General features: G+C 41.3%; 1 protein-coding gene across 1 annotated transcript in view; it reads left to right on the top strand.

Moving 5' to 3' along the window:
- The window catches only part of LOC108754381, a 94133-nt gene that overhangs the window by 26252 nt on the left and 49366 nt on the right, over window positions 1-18515 (top strand). The window contains exons 5-7 of the mRNA XM_018496633.1: window positions 3741-3784; window positions 9942-10014; window positions 10626-10736. Of these exons, the coding sequence (XP_018352135.1) occupies window positions 3741-3784; window positions 9942-10014; window positions 10626-10736 (228 nt within the window). The remainder of the gene's footprint in view (window positions 1-3740; window positions 3785-9941; window positions 10015-10625; window positions 10737-18515) is intronic.

Raw genomic sequence — 18515 nt, 5'->3', positions numbered from 1 at the left:
GGGGAGGGGGGAGGGGTGCTTTCCTCGTCTCTCTCGTGTATCTCTCGCACCATATTTTAAGTACGCCCATATCAATGTTTCATGAGACACTTATTACTTCCTAGTCGCAAGAAAGCCATGGCATGTCGCTAGCTTCGATTTTACCTCGCGCCATATTTTAAGAGCGACGCGCGAAATTTTCTGCACGCAGTAAAAATGGTCGATGACGAAAGAAATTCCTCCGTCGGAATGTCAATGGAGATCTCGACGTGGACGAATCCTCTCGTCTTTCCGCGATAATGTCAATATGTCGCGCTGTTTTTACGTTGATGCAACATAACGTTTTGAGAACGTCTCTCGGTCATATTTTAATTCGTCGCCCTGCTTGAACCAAATGAGTACATGAACACGCGGTACAACATCTCAGCATTGTGCTCGTTTCCGCCAATGTTGATTAACTTCAGTCTCGGTTCAACTTACTCTTCATTCTTTTGCAGTTCTAAGAACTAGAGAAAGATTCAGATTAAATTGAATCGAGATTAAAGTTAGTCTCTACGCAGTAAAATACAACATTCTACGTACGTAAATAATAATTACTTGTTTCAAATATGCCAAATGTTCGTACGCTATCTGCAAATCTATCAACTTTATTACAGAATGTATTTCGAATCCTAGTAAGTTTAACACTTTAATCAAGATTATTAAATTAAAACGAATTCAATTTGTTTATTATATAAAGTCGCTTTCTTGACAAATCTTACAATATCCTTCAAAAGAAAATTAATTTATAACAATTGATAGTTTTCCTTAAAATTAGTAAGTATATTTTCAGATTATAATGAAGAAAAATATTCTTCAGTTAAAGATAGATCGTTTCTTAAAAGGAAGGAAATAAATTAAATCATATCTTTTTTTTTTTTTTAGCAAAAATAGATACGACGATATCTTTTTGTGGGTTACATTGGTGGAAACGGGCATTAGAATGAGATCTTATCAGCGCTGTGACTCACAATCAATTCATAGTGTCAATTAGTTAATTAGTTTACTGTAATCTAATTTAATGTGTGGTAACAAAAGTATCGCAATTTCATCGATCGTTGCAAAATCGGCAGATATCGATCGTCCGCGAAACTAATGAATTTTGTTACGAGACAAGAAGGATGCCTGCCGATTTTGCCGCGCACTGTTATTTCGATTCACAATAAATGTAACATCGATATTCCGTGATGAAATATGGATTAAAAACACCTCCGCTGGAATAGCTGAAGGGGAGAGGGGCACTGTAAACCACCGTATCTTTCGTATCGCGTTCGTGATTGCTAATAAATTCTCCGCGATACGTGTTTACACTATTCCATTACTTGCATTAATCATCTCTCCGAGTCACACAGCGGGCGTTCCGACGAGAGAATTTTTGGAGTGCGCAAGTTTCAGTTATCGTTTGTTAAGCTACGATGTTTCAAAGTGCTCACTCTCGGGGAAGGGACAAATAGGGGTGTACCGCGTAAATATCGCGCTTTGATCGTAGTGCCGATTTGTAGTGCCTTGGCGAATCATTCGGAAAAGCTCCGCCACGATTTTGATTGACGCCGGCGGGCGAAGCACGTCCGGTCCATCGAGAATGGTCCATCGAGATGTTCACGCGCGTCCTACGTTCGAGTGCGCTGACACACGAATGCGTCTTTCTCTCGATGAGAGCGTGATTGCCGTGATTTGCGTCTTCTGGCGTCTTCATAAGCGAGAGAGGGAGAGAGAGAGAGAGAGAGAGAGAGAGAGAGAGAGAGCACGGAGACGAAATCACGGTATCTCGCTAGAATAACGAGATTCCAACGTAGACGGCCCCCTGGACGGAAAAGTTGGATACAGCACTTTGGGAAGTGGCCAGGAAATTGACGAGGTGTTGTGCCTCGAACGAATTATCATTGAAATTATTCGAGAAGATTCAGCCGTTATCGAACGCGTAAGATAACTTCACAGATCTTGAATATAATAAGTCGATTCATCATCTACATTATTAAGTTTATATCTACGGTATATTCAAGTCTTGTTTTCAAATCAATGTAGATTACACCGGATGGGAGAAATGTGGAGAGCGACACGATTATCGGTATAATAACGGATATTCAATTAGTTCTGATAGCTTCGAAAGGATCGTTTAATCCCAGCCGCGCCGGGAGATATCGGAAGTTGTAGTCTCAAGTTCACTTTGCCTGGTAAATGACACAACGCTCTCTGGTCTGGCTATTCCCGAGTGCTGTATTCGAAGGAACCACCGGAGAGGATCTCTTAGCGATTCACTTTTAGTTGCCTTCCTGGCAACTTTCTACGGTGAGGTCCTTCTTTGCACGAAGGTCCTCTCTCGCCGCTTTCCGTGGAGTTTCCATCGTGCGAACGTGCGGACGCTACGGCAAACTTCCATGGGAACGACAGAAAGCTTGGACGTTAAAGGCTCGACCGCCTCGGTCGCGTGCAGAAAAATATTGGAGAATCGTGCATGGAAATGAAACTTGAATTGGACGGACGAATTATATATCGGGTATCGATAGATAATAATTATTTTCTGGGGAGACGGATGATGAGGTCGGAAGATGTTACTTGTTGCGATCGCGACGATTCTTTTTTTTCGCCCACGCAATCGGCGACGAATGGACAGAGAATGGGCAAAGTTATTTTCATTCGCGCAAACTCGCGAAGCTGTCGCAGTCCACGCTTCGTGCGACGAAAGTTTCAGGCTCGCGTCGATAAAACTTTCCGTATCGGTTATCATTTACGTGCCGGGCACACCCGCAAGTTACACGGGACAGTTAATAGAACCTCTTCGTTTAAAGATACTCGTTAAAAACTTGCTTGATTAACGGCGTTTAGCGCACTTCGTTAGCAATTGAAATATTCACCGGGCCGCTGTAGAGCGACGTCAATTAAGTGCCGCGCCGGGACAGGAAAATTATTCGAGTACGTCTTCAGAATTCTTAACGACTTTCGGGAGAGAGGGAAAGAGATGGAGAAGAGGACGACGACTATACTGGCCGCGTAGTCTTTGCGGAGATGATACAAGTACGCGCGTCTGGTTGACTAAGCACTTTTCTTAAGAAGAGAAAAGCCGCGATCGCCTAGCTCGTAACTTTGCGAATTTTCGCCAATTGCATTACGAACGTAAAAAAGGGTTAGCAGCAAGGCTTTGTCATCGGACTTAAAAGTTTCACTCGAACAGTCGTAGGCTTTAATCGTCGTATGTAAAAAAGAAAACGCGCCATAGTAATCGCTCTCTGTACGAGATGTCCGTTCTCACGCAATTCTCACGCGGTTGCTCGACCTCATTTTTTTCCATGCCAATATTTTTCTCGCCCTCTCGTGGCCGATCCGATCACCGGCGGGACAAGAAAGGGAGGGAGAAAAAGGGTTTTAGCAGGAGGTGGGAAACGTAGAAAACACAGAACAGAACAGAACAGGGGGTGGACGTGGAGAGAGCGGAGCGCGCGCGCGCGGATGGAAAAATCGGGTTAGGAGGTTAAGCCGCGAATTAATCCAGCCGTCAGACGTGATGTCTAACTTGGTTGATGGTTTGTGCCCTGGCCCCGCCCCAACCCCGGCGTTGCCCCCCTGGCGTTGCCCTGCCGTTGCCCTGCCGTTGCCCTGCCCGGAACGACGGACCCCGACTCGATCGGCAAATGGACCACCACGACCCTACCAACAATCGACAACAACCACCAACCAACCACCAATGAACCAACCACCAACCACCACCACGGCCCAATCGACAGTACAAAGCCTCAATCATTGTACCCGATTGCCCCGGACCCGAACGGTAATGACCAACACCAACTACTTAATGTTCTTATTTTTCTTTGTCTCTAATTACGAGGTTACCTGTTAAGAACGCCTGCGGCGAGAGCAGCGAATCTTTTTTCTGTATACACCACTACTATTTCCACCTTTCGTAATCTGTCGTGCTGTTACTACTCTACTACTCTTCTCTCTTTCTCTTCTATCTATCTATCTGTCTGTCTGTCTATCTAATTATCTGTTTATCTCTGCCTCTCTCTCTCTCTCTCTCTCTCTCTCTCTCTCTCTCTCTCTCTGTCTGTCCGTCCATCTGTCTTATTTCTGTTAATCGATCTGTTTTTTCCGTGTGACACCATCTTTTTATTTCATCGGCATATTATGTGTTAACGCGGCGATCATTTAGTCCACACTTCCGTCGTCTACTTTCGTCTCTCTCGCCGCTTCTTTTTCTCTCTCTCGTTTTTCATAATCTTTTGTCTCTTGTGCGTGTCCTCTTGATGACTGTCTCATCGCATGAAATATATATTGAAAGTACAGAGGAACATTTCAGAAAAATACGATACGCAATAATCGTTTGTCGAAAGTTGACTCTTGTAAAAATATTTCTAATTTTTTTCTTTTACAACACGCGAACGATATCGACACTGGAAGGTCGATATCGACGCTATTAGATTTAAGCGTTCTCTCAAGAGCGGCTCCGGCTTTGGGTGAAAAATCGGTGGTCTTACGTGCGAATTTATATTCGATCTTGTTCAATCCCGCGACGGGGGAAAAAAAACCGAGCGTTCGCAAATTTTTCGCCATTGGAACGTAGTTAAACTCACCAGTTGCGAATGTGTTCAGTCGGGAATATGTGATGCGAGGACACGTAGAAGGATATATCTCGCGAGTTCTTTTCTTTCTTTTTTTTTTTTTTCGTACATTTCGAATTTTCGAATATGCAAACAATTGTTCGCGCGCGCGCAACGGATTTGTGCGAGTATTTTATGTACGGTCAGCGTATTCAGAAAAATTTCGCTGATCTTCTAAAGTCTTCACTTCTTTTCCCTCTTTCACACCTTCCCTTTCTGGTTTAATTTGTTATTTGTTGCTTTTTTTTTTCTCTCCTGCGTTAAGTGCCACGCAAAAAGACGTGCGCTCGATCACTCGACACCCACACACGTTTATACACACACGTATCGGGATATGTTCTAAACGGTGTCTGTAACATGTGGCTAACACGGAAGCTAATGTGTGGTATGTGACGCACGCGGCCGTAAGGCCGGCTCAGTGTTGAAAGGTTACGACTCAAGGTGTTGTTATCGCGTTGAAAAGTAACCAACTGTAACCTCTGAAATAATGTTCTCTCGAACGAGAGAGAAATCTGAATCGTGAGATGTCTTTGTTTGATTTCAACCGGAATCAAAGGAGGCACAGAGCGTAGAGGCGCAAATTTCGGATAGTAAATAACTTGATGACAAATTCAAGAGCGTTGTTACGTTCACGATTCAAACACTCCGACACTCTATCAACGCGACAAAATACCTTCACTCTTTAGATATATATTCCGTCCCGATAAGTGATTGTCCCACTGGAAGTACTCTAACGTGATTAATTAACTCGCCAGGTCGAAAGTCATTACCGACACTTGAGAGACTGCGAGGATCAGTGCCGCGCGCTTCATACGCGTTTATGCGAATCCCGTCGAAGGGATATTTCAATGATAATTTCGCGAACCGATTGTTACATTCAATCATCTACTTTATCGCGATTGATTATCGATCGTTACGTTATATATGCACCAGCCATCTACGTTCAGTGTCGTTTTCTTATTGTAGTAAAAAAATATGTCGCTCGCGCACGAACGCAGGTATCAATGGAAAATTTATCTTCGTCCTGGGACGGCAATAAATTTTTTTATCACCGACGAAGTGAAGTTCCTCGAGGATGTCCTTAATGCGATTTTCATTCGCGGCTCTACCGATACGGTTGGGAATTTTGCCGGCATGTCATATAAAAGTACCTTAAAGTCGAGAACGAACAATTCGCGCGCGATCGCCGCGATCTAATTCTCGATACAACGTCAGTCGGGCGGATGAAAGTAAGCCTTTGAGAAAGTTTCAAAAGTCAATATTAACGGCTCGTTTAAATGCTTCTTTTAAAATACCAGTGTATTCGCGCGATTTTCTTTCTTTGCACGATCGATATTGTCAATCGATTACTGTCAATCGACGAGGCGATATGTCGTGACACGCGTAGATGGTTGAAGTCTTCAGGTATGTTTATTCTACGCTTTCCGTACCGCCTTTAAGGGAATGCTGGAGCGACTGCGATTGATCGATGTCGATAATACAGATACATACTTTGACTCCAAACTCAGTTTCTTATATCATCGTTCTGTTTCGTTCGAACGCGTACATCTTTATTTTTTAATATTATATATATCGCGACATCATCTTTCGCAAGATCTTACTGCTAGACACACAATTATTGCTTTATTTTGCTATTCCCATCGATTTCACAATCGTAGCATACACAAATGAAATTTTCTCAGATTCTCTTTTCTTTTACATCAAGGCCTCTAACTCATTTTTACAAACATACACTGAAAACAATTTCTGGTTCATTCTGGCAAAATGGACGATTCAGAATTTTCTGGTTAAATTTATTAGGATTCTAGTTGAGGTAACAAGAATTCTGACTGATACAATATTTCTGATAAAATCTTTCATTTAATTCTAGAATTTTTATTTTTATCAGAATAATTATATCAATCAGCATTTCTAGTCGTCTCAATCTAGAATTCTGGTAGATTTAGCCAGACAATTCTGATTCGTCCATTTTGCACCGGAATTACTATTTAATTCAATCAGACCATTTTTCTCAGTGTATTATTCTTTCATATATAATCTCTAATGCGATCTAAGCTCGTTTCAAACGTACTTAAAATTTTTAACTCTTGTATGCAACACACGTGCTGTCACGACTCGACTACAGAAGCCGATGATAAAATTGTAAATTTTTCCATTTTTTCTTCTTGCTTGTATGAAATTGTCTGCGCATTGTGTTTCCGCCTATATACTTTAATTGTGAAGAGAGACTTTTAAATCCGTGTAAACGTAATTGAAAGAGATTGGAGAGAAAATCTGAGAATTAATCACATTTTCTAAAACATGAAAGAAACTCCAGCATCCTCTGAAAACGTTCAGTCATCAGATCTTAGAATTGTCCGAGCGCTCTTCAACGTTTTACGCGCCATGAAGATTTTTAACTGCTGATACGTGTTTCTCTCTCTTTCCATCGCTGCCGCAGAGCAGCAGCAAACGTAGCAATTTAAACTCGCCGTCCGCGATTCTCAATGTGTAGTACGCTCGTCTTCTGCGGTTCTCTCGAAGGGATGACTTTCGACCAGCCAACCCCGTAGCATGTCCGCACCATGAATAACGTCGTGCTCCATCTCGTTACTTTTCTAGAAAGTAAACCGCACCGATCAACTTACGTTCAAGTAATCTCAATCTCAACTCCCTTTAATCGGGATCGCCATTTCTCCAACCGATCGATCAGTTGATCAGTGTAACCGTCCTGTTTCGTCCTCAAACTGGGTACTTAAGTAGGAAAACTCATAACCGGTGATGGCAGCTTTCGCCAATCTGCCGACTAGGATATTCCTAGGAGCGCACATAATAAATAACAAATTAACACGTAACATTTGCCTTTTCAAATACGTAGGGTTGCGGAAAACGAAGTTAGCCAAAGTCTCCCCGCAATTCGCGCGATGTGCGAGGAAGCGATTACTTTTTTTTTTTCCTTGTCGAAAAGAGAGCGCGAATAATCGTGGATTAAGTCAACAGCTGAATGCTTCTCCTCGCAGAACCTCGGCGAAATGTTCAAAAGAGCGCATGCGGAATTTCTATGATACGTATAGCCAGTCGAATGGAAGATACGTGGCTTCAGCTCGTTACAGCGGGGAAGTAGAACGGAAGTGGACGACGGGAAGCGAGGAGGAAGGAAGGGGCGAAAAGATGAAAGGAGAGACCGACCTCTCCGTCCATTCCCTCATATTAGCTGGGGAGGGAGGGGGGAGGGAGGGGGGGGATTCGTGCCGGTCGTCGTTCCGAAAAGTTCCGTGGTTTCTTCTCGATCGTGAGAGATGATGATAACGGGAATTCTCGGTGCGCTTCTTAAAGCCGTAGGGGAGAAGGGGATATCCGCACACCATCGTCTCCCTTTTCAAAACTTCGAACGTATCGAATACCAATAGAAGAGGAGAAAACAAGTAAGTCGTCAATCAACTTTGTATCTTCCATGGCAATTGTCGTAATTTGGGAGAAACAAATTACCAACTTCGCAGCAATGCGGCGACTTTGAAACTTTCGGGTCGTTCGGTTGAAATAAATTGTACGCGGAAAGAATAGTTTCGTTAAAGTATCTAAAAATTTATATCTATATACAGTTATGGAAATAATTTTGTTGGATCGTCAAAATAATTATACAGGACGCTCGAATTGGTCGCTAGAATGTCAGACCTTTTTAATAACATTTTATCACTCGTAACTTCATACTTGATAAAATATAGATCAATCGTTTCTACATATAATTAAATTGCTTGGTAAGTAAAACTAAATAACGTCAAAGTAAATATAATGTTCATATTAATATATATATATATATATACACTTAGTAAATAATTAACTAAATTTCAGTGAAATTTAATACACTTCCTAAGTTACATTTGTTTAACTCCGTGATTTTAATGAAATCAACGACTCTTTTAAGTAGAAGCGGTGGTGACTTATAGAGATGATTAAAAATAATCTCGAATTGAATATAATTTGACATTTAACAGTGTTGCACGTCCTACATATTAATTACGATAGCCCGACAAAATTATTTTTAGAATCTGTCTCTGTAGCTAAATTTTAGATAGATAGACTCCAGGGAAATCGTTCTTTCCACGTACTTTCGATACGAGGATGATTTAAAGGGAGAATGGAGACGATGTTCGGGATTTCCCTGTTCCTGTACATCGCGCTGTTTTCTCGACGATTCGGCCGGAAAGGAAGCGCAGCTCGGTATCGATTACCGTCGACAGAATTCGAGTGTTTTTCCGCGACGTGTAATTCGCCACGCGGTGGGGACGAGACCGTAAAACGCGATCGTTCCGATCGTACAGTACGATTGCAGCTGAATGGATGTAGGTCGGGAAAATACGGTGAGGCCGAATCTAGTCCGAGAGCTTATGGTCGATCGCCGTGGCCGCCGCGATTGCACGCGATTCTCCTTCTCGCAAGCTGCGTCGAAATCGAATTCTTGTACACACGAATTTACCGAGAGAGTAAATTTGAATCTCCTTAACCGCCGCGCGCGCCCCCCCCCCCTCTAGTAACACTCGTTCATTTTCGCGAAACGTCGCGAGGCGTCCTCGGAATGGTCATCACGGATTCACGTCGCGCGGTTAAACATTTATGGAGACGCTTCGATAACCGGAAATTCATTTCACCCGGAAATCCACAATATGCGTGCTCAACAGTTGCTCGATAGAGAGCGAGAGAGAGAGAGAGAGAGGTGTTAACCACTCACAGTGGTTGCGCGCGTCCGCGTTGAAAATCAATCTTGTATCGCAACGGCATTAGTCGCGCATTCGGCGCGCATCGGTGACGAATATCGAGCGCGACGTGCGGTTAAATTTGTATCAGGTTTTAATACGCAATGCGTTATCGTCGTGTGCCACTGAGGGTCGGGTGTAATTCTATCGGGTTCGAGCGCAACGACGGAGTAGAGAGGCGGCTCGGGATACAATAAACAATAATTCGTAAAACGTCGCTGAGAAGTAAATGCGATGCACTCGTACATACGTATATACATCCAGATCTCCGATCGTCCGATCGTGTGCGCATTTAATTACTTTCCACCCCATTGGGGGGGCGCGTTGGAATTTCAGCCGATGCCTCACTCACTTTGGCTCCGTTCGAAGCGCTCTAACGGGTGACGCCGAAATACCCGCGAGAAAAAAGGGAGGAGGAGGAGGAGGAGGAGGAAGGGGGGGGGAGGGTGGCATCGCTGGTTGATGTAATCACAAACGCGAACGCGTTTCTCGTACGCACGTACGCCATTCGCACCGGGTTGTATGGTCTCTCGATATAGCACGAAATCACGCGGCGGTAAGATCGGTGTAATTCTGGGGGTCCTTCTGATTCTAGGGTGCTCACCATCAGCTCGGACCTGCCCACTGTTTTGCAAGTGTTGAACGAGGTCGTACCTAATCTGGAGGAGGTAAGTGCTGCTACTCTCCTGTCCTGAAGCCTTGTATCCGTACTCTGAACGATATCGATGTGGATTCGACACCGTGGGGTGTCACTGTGGGTGCTTCCCATTTGGGATGTCACACGAGTCGACGCAAGTATCGTTTTATCTTTTGCCACTCTCTGAAGTCAAGCCTTCTGTCAAGAGAAGGATAGAACGACGCTTGTGTCGACTTGTTGTTGGAAAGCATGATTCGGACCGTGTTGATGTTAATATTAACACCATCGTGACGCGGATTTAACAGCGCGGGTGTAAAACTCACACCACGCGACGGTGTCGACACGAACGCTAATGATTAGCGTTAATATTAACACCGCGATGGGAATTGTATAAACGTGATATTAAATCCGCATGGATACTTTTTAGGGTATGCACGATGCTAGAAATCGCTCCGAGATCTCGAAGCGATCTCTAACATCGTGAACATGCTTTATCCGTCCCTTTCGAATCGTTTGTACGCGATTCCGCGCGCTTTCACGCTTCTCTTAATCCAGTAATTCGGGATCGCGACAATCGATTCTTTCCGCCATAGATATACCGTGTTCGAAAATTTCCACGATTTATCGTAGACACGATTTCAGAATGGTTCCCGCCATGGCAGCGACGAGATCGACGTGCGCATGCTGGTGCATCAGAGTCAAGCGGGATGCATCATCGGCAAAGCTGGTCTGAAAATCAAGGAGCTCCGTGAGGTGAGTCATTCATTCTCGATTATTACGACTCGTGATTAAGAAGGATGACATAATTAAAGATGGCGTTTTCTCGGCGCGAAACAGTTGGCGCAATTTCCCGGCAATTTACTACTGCGTTTATATAATTTTGCATGAAAAAATGCGGCGCATTGGAAACACAGCAACACGACACGGGTATGAGAACGTAAGAACGAAGAGGAACTGAGCAAGAACAAAAGATGTTCTTGTCGTTGAAATCCTTTTATATTTTCAAACTATATGTCAGCTTATACGCGTATCGGATATTTAATTTATCAATTGATACAACACATCAAAGTAGCGACGCCAACAGCTTGGAGGTAAATCCAGCCCATCCTTCAGGGTGCTCTCACGGTGCTTTTATTTTATTAACAATTCACCGGCGATTGCCAAGTTTTGCCTCCGTGCATGCAAACACCGGGATCGGTTTATGGACTTTAAAGCGTGTATTAACTTATTAACGAAGTGAAAGACAGAGAGCTCGAAACTTTGAGGTGAGCTTGTGTATAATGTATTTAAACTCTCTCAGTTTAATTATGGGAACAAGGGAACTTTCGCGACTCGTATATTGAAACGAAAATGTCTCGGATAGATACTTTGAATATCACATATATTTCCGCTGCGAAGGATATACAAATTATTGATATTTAATGATTTGTATAGAGAGAGAGGGAGAGAGAGAGAGAGAGAGAGAGAAGATTGTTTTGTTCCTCTCTCTTCTGCGAATGGCAACAAAGCGACGTAGCTCGATGGAACGACAATTTAGTCCTCTTTAATTAACGATCTCTCATTGACATTGTGGTTTGGATTTTACATAACGAACTCTATACTCGTCCGGATTTTCCAGTGAAGGACTCGGCACTCGCTGACTGGCTGACTAGTTGGTGGCCCATTCTGAAATATGCAACGTGGCCAAGTGGCTTGTTACGTTTTCGCGTTCACGAGAAACAAAACTGAATATAGCCGACCGACCGAGCTTTTGTCTCGTCTCGAACAAACGAGTGCTCGAGCTGGAACGCCGTTACTTTCTTGTTTTTTTTTTGGCTCGACTAATTTAAAATATTTGAAAAGTCAGTGATAAATTCGGAAAATGATGGTAGCGCGTTGTGTTTTGAGATACCGTGTTCAGGGTTGCCAAACAGACCTGGAAAACCGGGAAAAGTTAGGGGAAAATGTAAGAAAAAAGTCTGGAATTTTGAAATTTGCTCACAATTTCCTTAAACTGCTCCTATTCTAGATAATTGTTAGAATTTTTTAATATTATATTATATCTGACGTTTATAGTGAAACACGTTTCTTCGAAACTCTCACCCGCTTTAAACGATTTTAATAAAATAATTAACATTTATATTTTATTCAGTATTTTATATTTCACCGCCCTTTTTCTTCATTAACTGCATTCTTTTTTCTAATACTAATTTATTTTTTGTTGGCTTGAATTCGGAAATGAAAACCCAAAATTTTAGTACTAACCTTTTTCGCGTTGTTTTTAATAATATATGCTAGCTCTCCTACAATTCTTCACTTTAAATGTGTTAAAATTTACATATTTTCTATTGGAAAATTTTCCATTTTTACCTATTAATAATAGAAAACCTGGAAAAGTCAAGGAATTTCAAAATTTATTTTCTGTGGCAACCCTGCGTGTTATTTTGCAGTTAATTAAATTTTTGTAACTTTTGTTACCACGAATTATACTCCTCGATGCTTCAATTATTAACACGAAATGAAATCAAATAGAACAATAATCGCGTATAAAACAGTAATCATATGTAAAGTGAAATTACAACATAATAAATAAAAACGTTTTATTAAGCGTTATTTCCCTTTATGGTTTTTAGTTGGTAACATACGTTGCAGTTGGTGCATACCGTTTAATTAATCAGAGCACGTTAACCCACGAGAATTTTATTTACTGTATTTACTGTATTTCTCCACTATTGCCATTATTACTCTCGGTTGCAAGCGAATTTAACAAATTCCATGTTGCGCCTGTATATTCGCGCAACGCGCGGAATAATGTTGTTTGGTAATTTGCTGAAAACTTATTCGTAATTTCGTCAGCCTCCCCGGTGAAGAGCAGCCGAGATAATTAGTCTATTAGAGTTTAGTTAACTGCCTCGTCAGATAATACATTTAAACGTATTGCTTGAGAGAGGGATGGAGAGTTGGAACACAATCGGATTTCGTAACACGTTATATCAAAAAAGGGAAACCTCAACGAGCTTTTATAATCAATCAGGAAAAATGTTTATTCATTTTTACATTTTATGTACAGCGAGCTTTAAACTTGTTTTATGCGGTGTCGAGAGACGGGAAAGAAAAAAAGCGCAACAATTGAGAAAAAAATCCGAACCGAACCGGTGGTTTGTTTGGCGGGGTTAATCAAAATTTGTATACCTGAATAATTTGACGCGATTCACAAGAAGAAAAACACGAAAATTGCCCTTCGTATCTTATAATAAAAGCAACCGACGCGAGAGAGTTCGGGAGATCTTCTTTATACCTTCGCTCCACCCTCGAACGGGGGACGGAAGACACGGCACCGCCACTCGGCGACATCGCCAAGTCGTTTTATTTCGATTCCGTGCGGGGTTGGTAGGGGTAACTTTATTGATTTTGAACGGGAATTCCAGCGCGGTCGTTTTTTTTTCTTTTTTTTTCTTTTATCGTGTCATCGAGGATTCCGTCTCGCTGCCAGAAAACGTGCGGCTCTCTCTGATCGCCGGCTTTCTCATCGTCGGGGAGATAAAGATTGAACGGGTTGTTTATTATTCCGCGCGGGTGCGATGCGCGCGATTGTCCGCGGAATTCTATTTTCTTTGCCCTTTTTTTCCGAACGGCGGAGAAAGGGAAGGTTCTTTTCCGTAATTTATACATAGGCGCGAACGGAAGGACGGGGTACAGATTGTCGAAACGCGCGGCTTCAATAGATCGCAATTTTCTGCAAAATTGCCACGCGAAAGGCTGGCCGGGCGACGGTCTGTTTACCGCACGAATTATTACGCGGCTGATACAACAATACGTGACGGTGTGACGCAACGGACAGTGCTCGGGACGAGATGAGAATTGCGGGCGATCGAAATTTATCGACTGGTTGAAGCACGCCATGGAACCGCAGTCGCGGGTTTATCATCCCTAATTAACCCCTCGAGTTTCCCAGCCGCTCGATAACAGACTAGTTAATTGCAGAGTAGTGTGCGATTTCAGTTGACAACGTCAAACAACTCGGAACAACTCGAATCAATATTTGCTCAACGATGACGACGACGACGACGACGACGACGACGACGACGACGACGACGACGACGCTTAACTTACTCCGCTTGACCGACTTCAGAAACGTTGCTGTGCACTTCTGCCGAAAAATTCGTTCAATATCCTTATTCTGCAAAATATCATTTCTAAATATTATCGAAATGGAATTTCTGATGATACGAGATCCTGCAAATATATTAGGTGTGTCTTCATATTATTATTCATATTATTCATATCTCTCTGTGGAGAGACGGCCAATTATGATAAACTAATAATAAAGGATATAAATTATCGATTGTATTGATGTGTTAGGTATATTGAATATTGAACAAAATTAGTTTCGACGTTACGAAGTCTTCTTCAGTCGCGTATGATTTACCGAAATACGAATTTAATTAAACGCAATAAAAGATTAAATGCCAAAAGATTAAATGTGGATAAAAATTGATAGAGTCACGTTGTGTTTCATTGCTGCACTGAATTGCATTAGAACTTTTCTTCTCTCTTCTGTCAAATATTAAACATACTCTCTAAAATCTTTGGAGTGGAATGTAACTTTAAAGAATGAAATCTCGCTTTTAAAAATTGACAATTGAGTCACTCTTTTTCAACATTGGCTCAATTGTCTTTGTTACTCTTTAGAATTAGGTATCTACTTGAACAATTTTAGAAAGTACTTATACTTATTTCATTTTAAATACCAAGAATTTCGGTGTTGCCACAGACCTGGAAAACCGGGAAAAGTTAGGGGAAAATGTAAAAAAGTCTGGAATTTCAAAATTTGCTCACAGTTTTCTTAAACTACTCTCCTATTCCAAGTAATAGTTGTAATTTTTTTAAATATGTTATTATATCTGATGTCTAGTCAAATACGTTCCAAACTTGTGCACTTTAGACGATATTTTAATAAAACAATTAAAATTCATATATTATTTTTATTTGATTCTTCATTTTCGCCATAATTTCTGCATTTTTTTTCAAAACTAATTTATTTTTTGCTGGCTTGAATTTGCACCCAAAATTTTACTATGTTACTAAGCTTCTTTTGCATTGCTTTTAATAATCTTGAGTCTAAATTGTAAAATTTACGTATTTTACATTAGTCATGGAAAATTTTCCATTTTCATCTGGAAAACCTGGTAAAGTCAAGGAATTTCAAAATTCATTTTCTGTGGCAACCCTGAATGTACACTAATTATAAAATACAATTAAGTACAAAGACTGTATACAGCTAGAAAAAAATAGACTTAATGACTGATAGTGCGGATATTGTTTAATAACAATGTCCGAGGAATGTGAAAAGAATACGAGATGCGGGAGAGAGAAAATATGCATGACACGAGGTGTGATGGTGATACGAGGCGCTTGCGTTTGTGAGTATAAAGGCGAACACGATCGTACACTTTGAAAAAGGTCCACAATATCGACATGGTGTAGTCCAATAATGCGTAACCTTTATAAAGGATCATTTTTAGAGGGCCATTTTTACACTGAGAAAAAATTGTTCATTTAATTAAATTTAGTTCGTCTTTATTTCTTTGGATGAAAAATGTATAGACGAAAAAAAAATGGTCTGGTTGGGTTAAATAGCAATTCTCTTGGAAAAATAGACGAATCAGAATTTTCTGTTTAAATCTATTAAAATTCTAATTGAGATTACTAAAATTCTGATTGATATAATTATTTTGATAAAAATAAGAATTTTAGTAGATTTTACCAGAAATATTGTATCAGAATTCCGGTTATCTCAATTAGAATTCTAATAAATTTGAAAATAAATGAACCAGAAAATTCTGATTCATTTATTTTCAAGTACACAGTTTGAAAAAATGTGTTAAATTTAATATAAATTGCATCTCCCAAACGGTTCACTCAAATTTTTTAGTTAATTTTACACAAGATAAGTATATTAGAAGGCAACATAAATATTATGTAAGAGAATAAATGCAAAGAAAGATAACATCGACACAGTTTGTAAACAAACCGTGAAAGCATATTTTTTGTCAGAAAATTAACATTTATGATATATTAAATTAACACGGATTTTACTCATTTGTCTTAGAATTTACATTATTTTTATGTTACTTGTTCACTTACTCATAAATTGTACGATTTTGACACTAAAAAACATTGAATATCAATTTCACAAACATCTTTAAATAACATAGTCACATTATGTTAAATTAACACTCGAATATGTTAAAAAATTCAACACAAACTGTTAACACAAATGTGAGTAGACCGTTTCCAACACATACAAATTTTTTTTACTAGAAATTTTTTCAGTGTACATTTAAATCAAACATATTCGACTTAAATACATGTCCTCCAACGAAAACAATAAAGATGAACTAAATTAATTTGATTAATTGAACAATTTTTTTCTCAGTGTTTAAAGTATAAACAAAATCTTGCGGGTCGCACAATGTTTATTTTGTTTGTATAAAAAATATAAAATATGATTTTATGTTTTGGTTATAATTCGGCGCTACTAGCTGTAAAGATTTTGCAAGTGGAATGTAAGTGCACGTCATTTTCAATGAATGAGCAGGTCATTGAATTGATTTTATTCATTTTTGATCAATGATTTTTTGCAAATCCAAATTGGGTTTATTCGAGATCGTTGTAATCACGAGAACGGAATTCGTATTAATATTAGAGAGTGTCGTGTCTCTCATAGATCTCACATTTCGCGTTATTTGCGTCTCCAGTGGAATCGATCATCGTTATATACAGAAAAAAAGAGGAATCCAACAAACATTGCATCAGCAAAAAAAATGACCTGCCAATTGAGTCAAAACTCATATCTCGGGGCACCATTTTAATCTTGCAAAGGTTTCGCGGCTACGCTCGATGATACACTGTGAGCGAAATTCGTCACGTCCGTGCCAACGCGAGTATTCGTCCAATCAATCGACAAAAAATATCGGTATACGAGAGGCTTCGACGCTTTGCTATTGGAACCACAGTTTCCATCTTTCGACTAGTAGTCCGAAGATCGACTTCCCTGCCGGAAATTAACACACTGAGAAAAATGCCTGATTGGATTAATTAGAATTCTGCTTGAAAATGAACAAATTAGAATTTTCTGGTTAAATCTAGAATTCTAGTTAAAATAACTGAAATTCTGCAGATTAATATAATTAGAATCTTCAAGATATAACCAGGTATTTAAAAAAACGGGGGGGGGGAGGAAGAATGATCATCAGATTTGAAGATATCTTCCCGCCGAAGATATCCTTTCAGAAACCAAAGGAAAAGTGACATGCGCACCAAAAGGAAGGATCATGAAAATTGGAGCGGTTAACCGAAGAACTGCTGAAAAAGCCGGAGTCTTCGAACTGAAAAGCGAAGAGGTGGGAGGCAACGAGGTGGTCGGAGCCGGGTCTCGTTGCGCGACACGAGATTAATACGTTCGTCACAGAAACGGTGTACGATTTCGTGTACGATGGAGAAGCTCTGCTCTTTTCCTCCCGCGGGAAGTCGTCTACGTCGTCTAGAGTTCGGAGTACGCGGGCGGCGTGCGTGGAGTAGTTTTGGGCACGCCGCGTTAACGTACACGAGGAAGCCATATGTCCACTTGTGGTAGCCGATCATTAGGCGCACTCACAATGCAGCTCATCGCGTGCTAACCGCACGACGTGTGCGTGTCATCAGGGAAGCGCGCGTCGTTCTACCACGCAGCGACGTGTCCGCTGCTCGCGTATCTACAACCGCACGCACGATCTACACGCGCACGATGTGGCAATCGCGTGGCGCTTCGTCGTCCCGCCGAATCGATCTTCGATTTTCGTTATTCCGGTCGCGCAACGCAATCGCGCCAGCCGCGCATTAATTTCCGTCGGAGTCGCTAGCAGAGCTCGGGCGATCGGTTCGGAAGGAAAATTGCATTGGTTGCAACAGGTCACGAGGTGAATATGAACCCCTTTCCCTTCCCTTCCCTTCCCTTCTTTTTACGGCGCACTTTTCTCTTTTTAACAACTCCCAACTTTTTATTGACAAACTTCATCACGGCGGTCGGGTCGTAAAGAGAGCGAAACTAGCTCGGGCGGCACTTTTCTCGGCGCATTCTTTCGTAGTGCTTTTTCTCGTGACAATACTTCCACCCGCCGTCTCGTCTCGTTGAGGTAGTCAAAGCTGATTCACAAGTTTCGTGCGTTTAACGGGAGAACGCGAGAGAGAGAGAGAGAAAGAGAGAGAGAGAGGAGAGGAGAGGAGAGGAGAGGAGAGGGGGAGGAGGCGACGCACCGAGTTAACGGACAGGGGTGAGCAAAAAAAGCTCTCTTTCAGCGAAGCTCGAAATTAATTCCAGGAAGGTACACCAGATAATTATGCACACGCGATGTCTTTATTATCCGCCGACGCCGTTTTGTCTACGACGCAAGTTGGGACACGGAACGAGAGGTGGAGCGAGAGAGGAGAAGAGAATGAAATGCGTTGCACCGCAGACTTAAAATTAAAATTACGTTTAGGTGCGTTTCTCATACATCCGATGTTTACGCG

This window comes from Trachymyrmex septentrionalis, unplaced genomic scaffold, assembly GCF_001594115.1.
Source record: "Trachymyrmex septentrionalis isolate Tsep2-gDNA-1 unplaced genomic scaffold, Tsep1.0 scaffold8, whole genome shotgun sequence".
NCBI lineage: Eukaryota > Metazoa > Arthropoda > Insecta > Hymenoptera > Formicidae > Trachymyrmex > Trachymyrmex septentrionalis.
The sequence above is the reverse complement of the archived record's forward strand: the minus strand, read 5'-3'. Positions and strand labels throughout refer to the sequence as shown.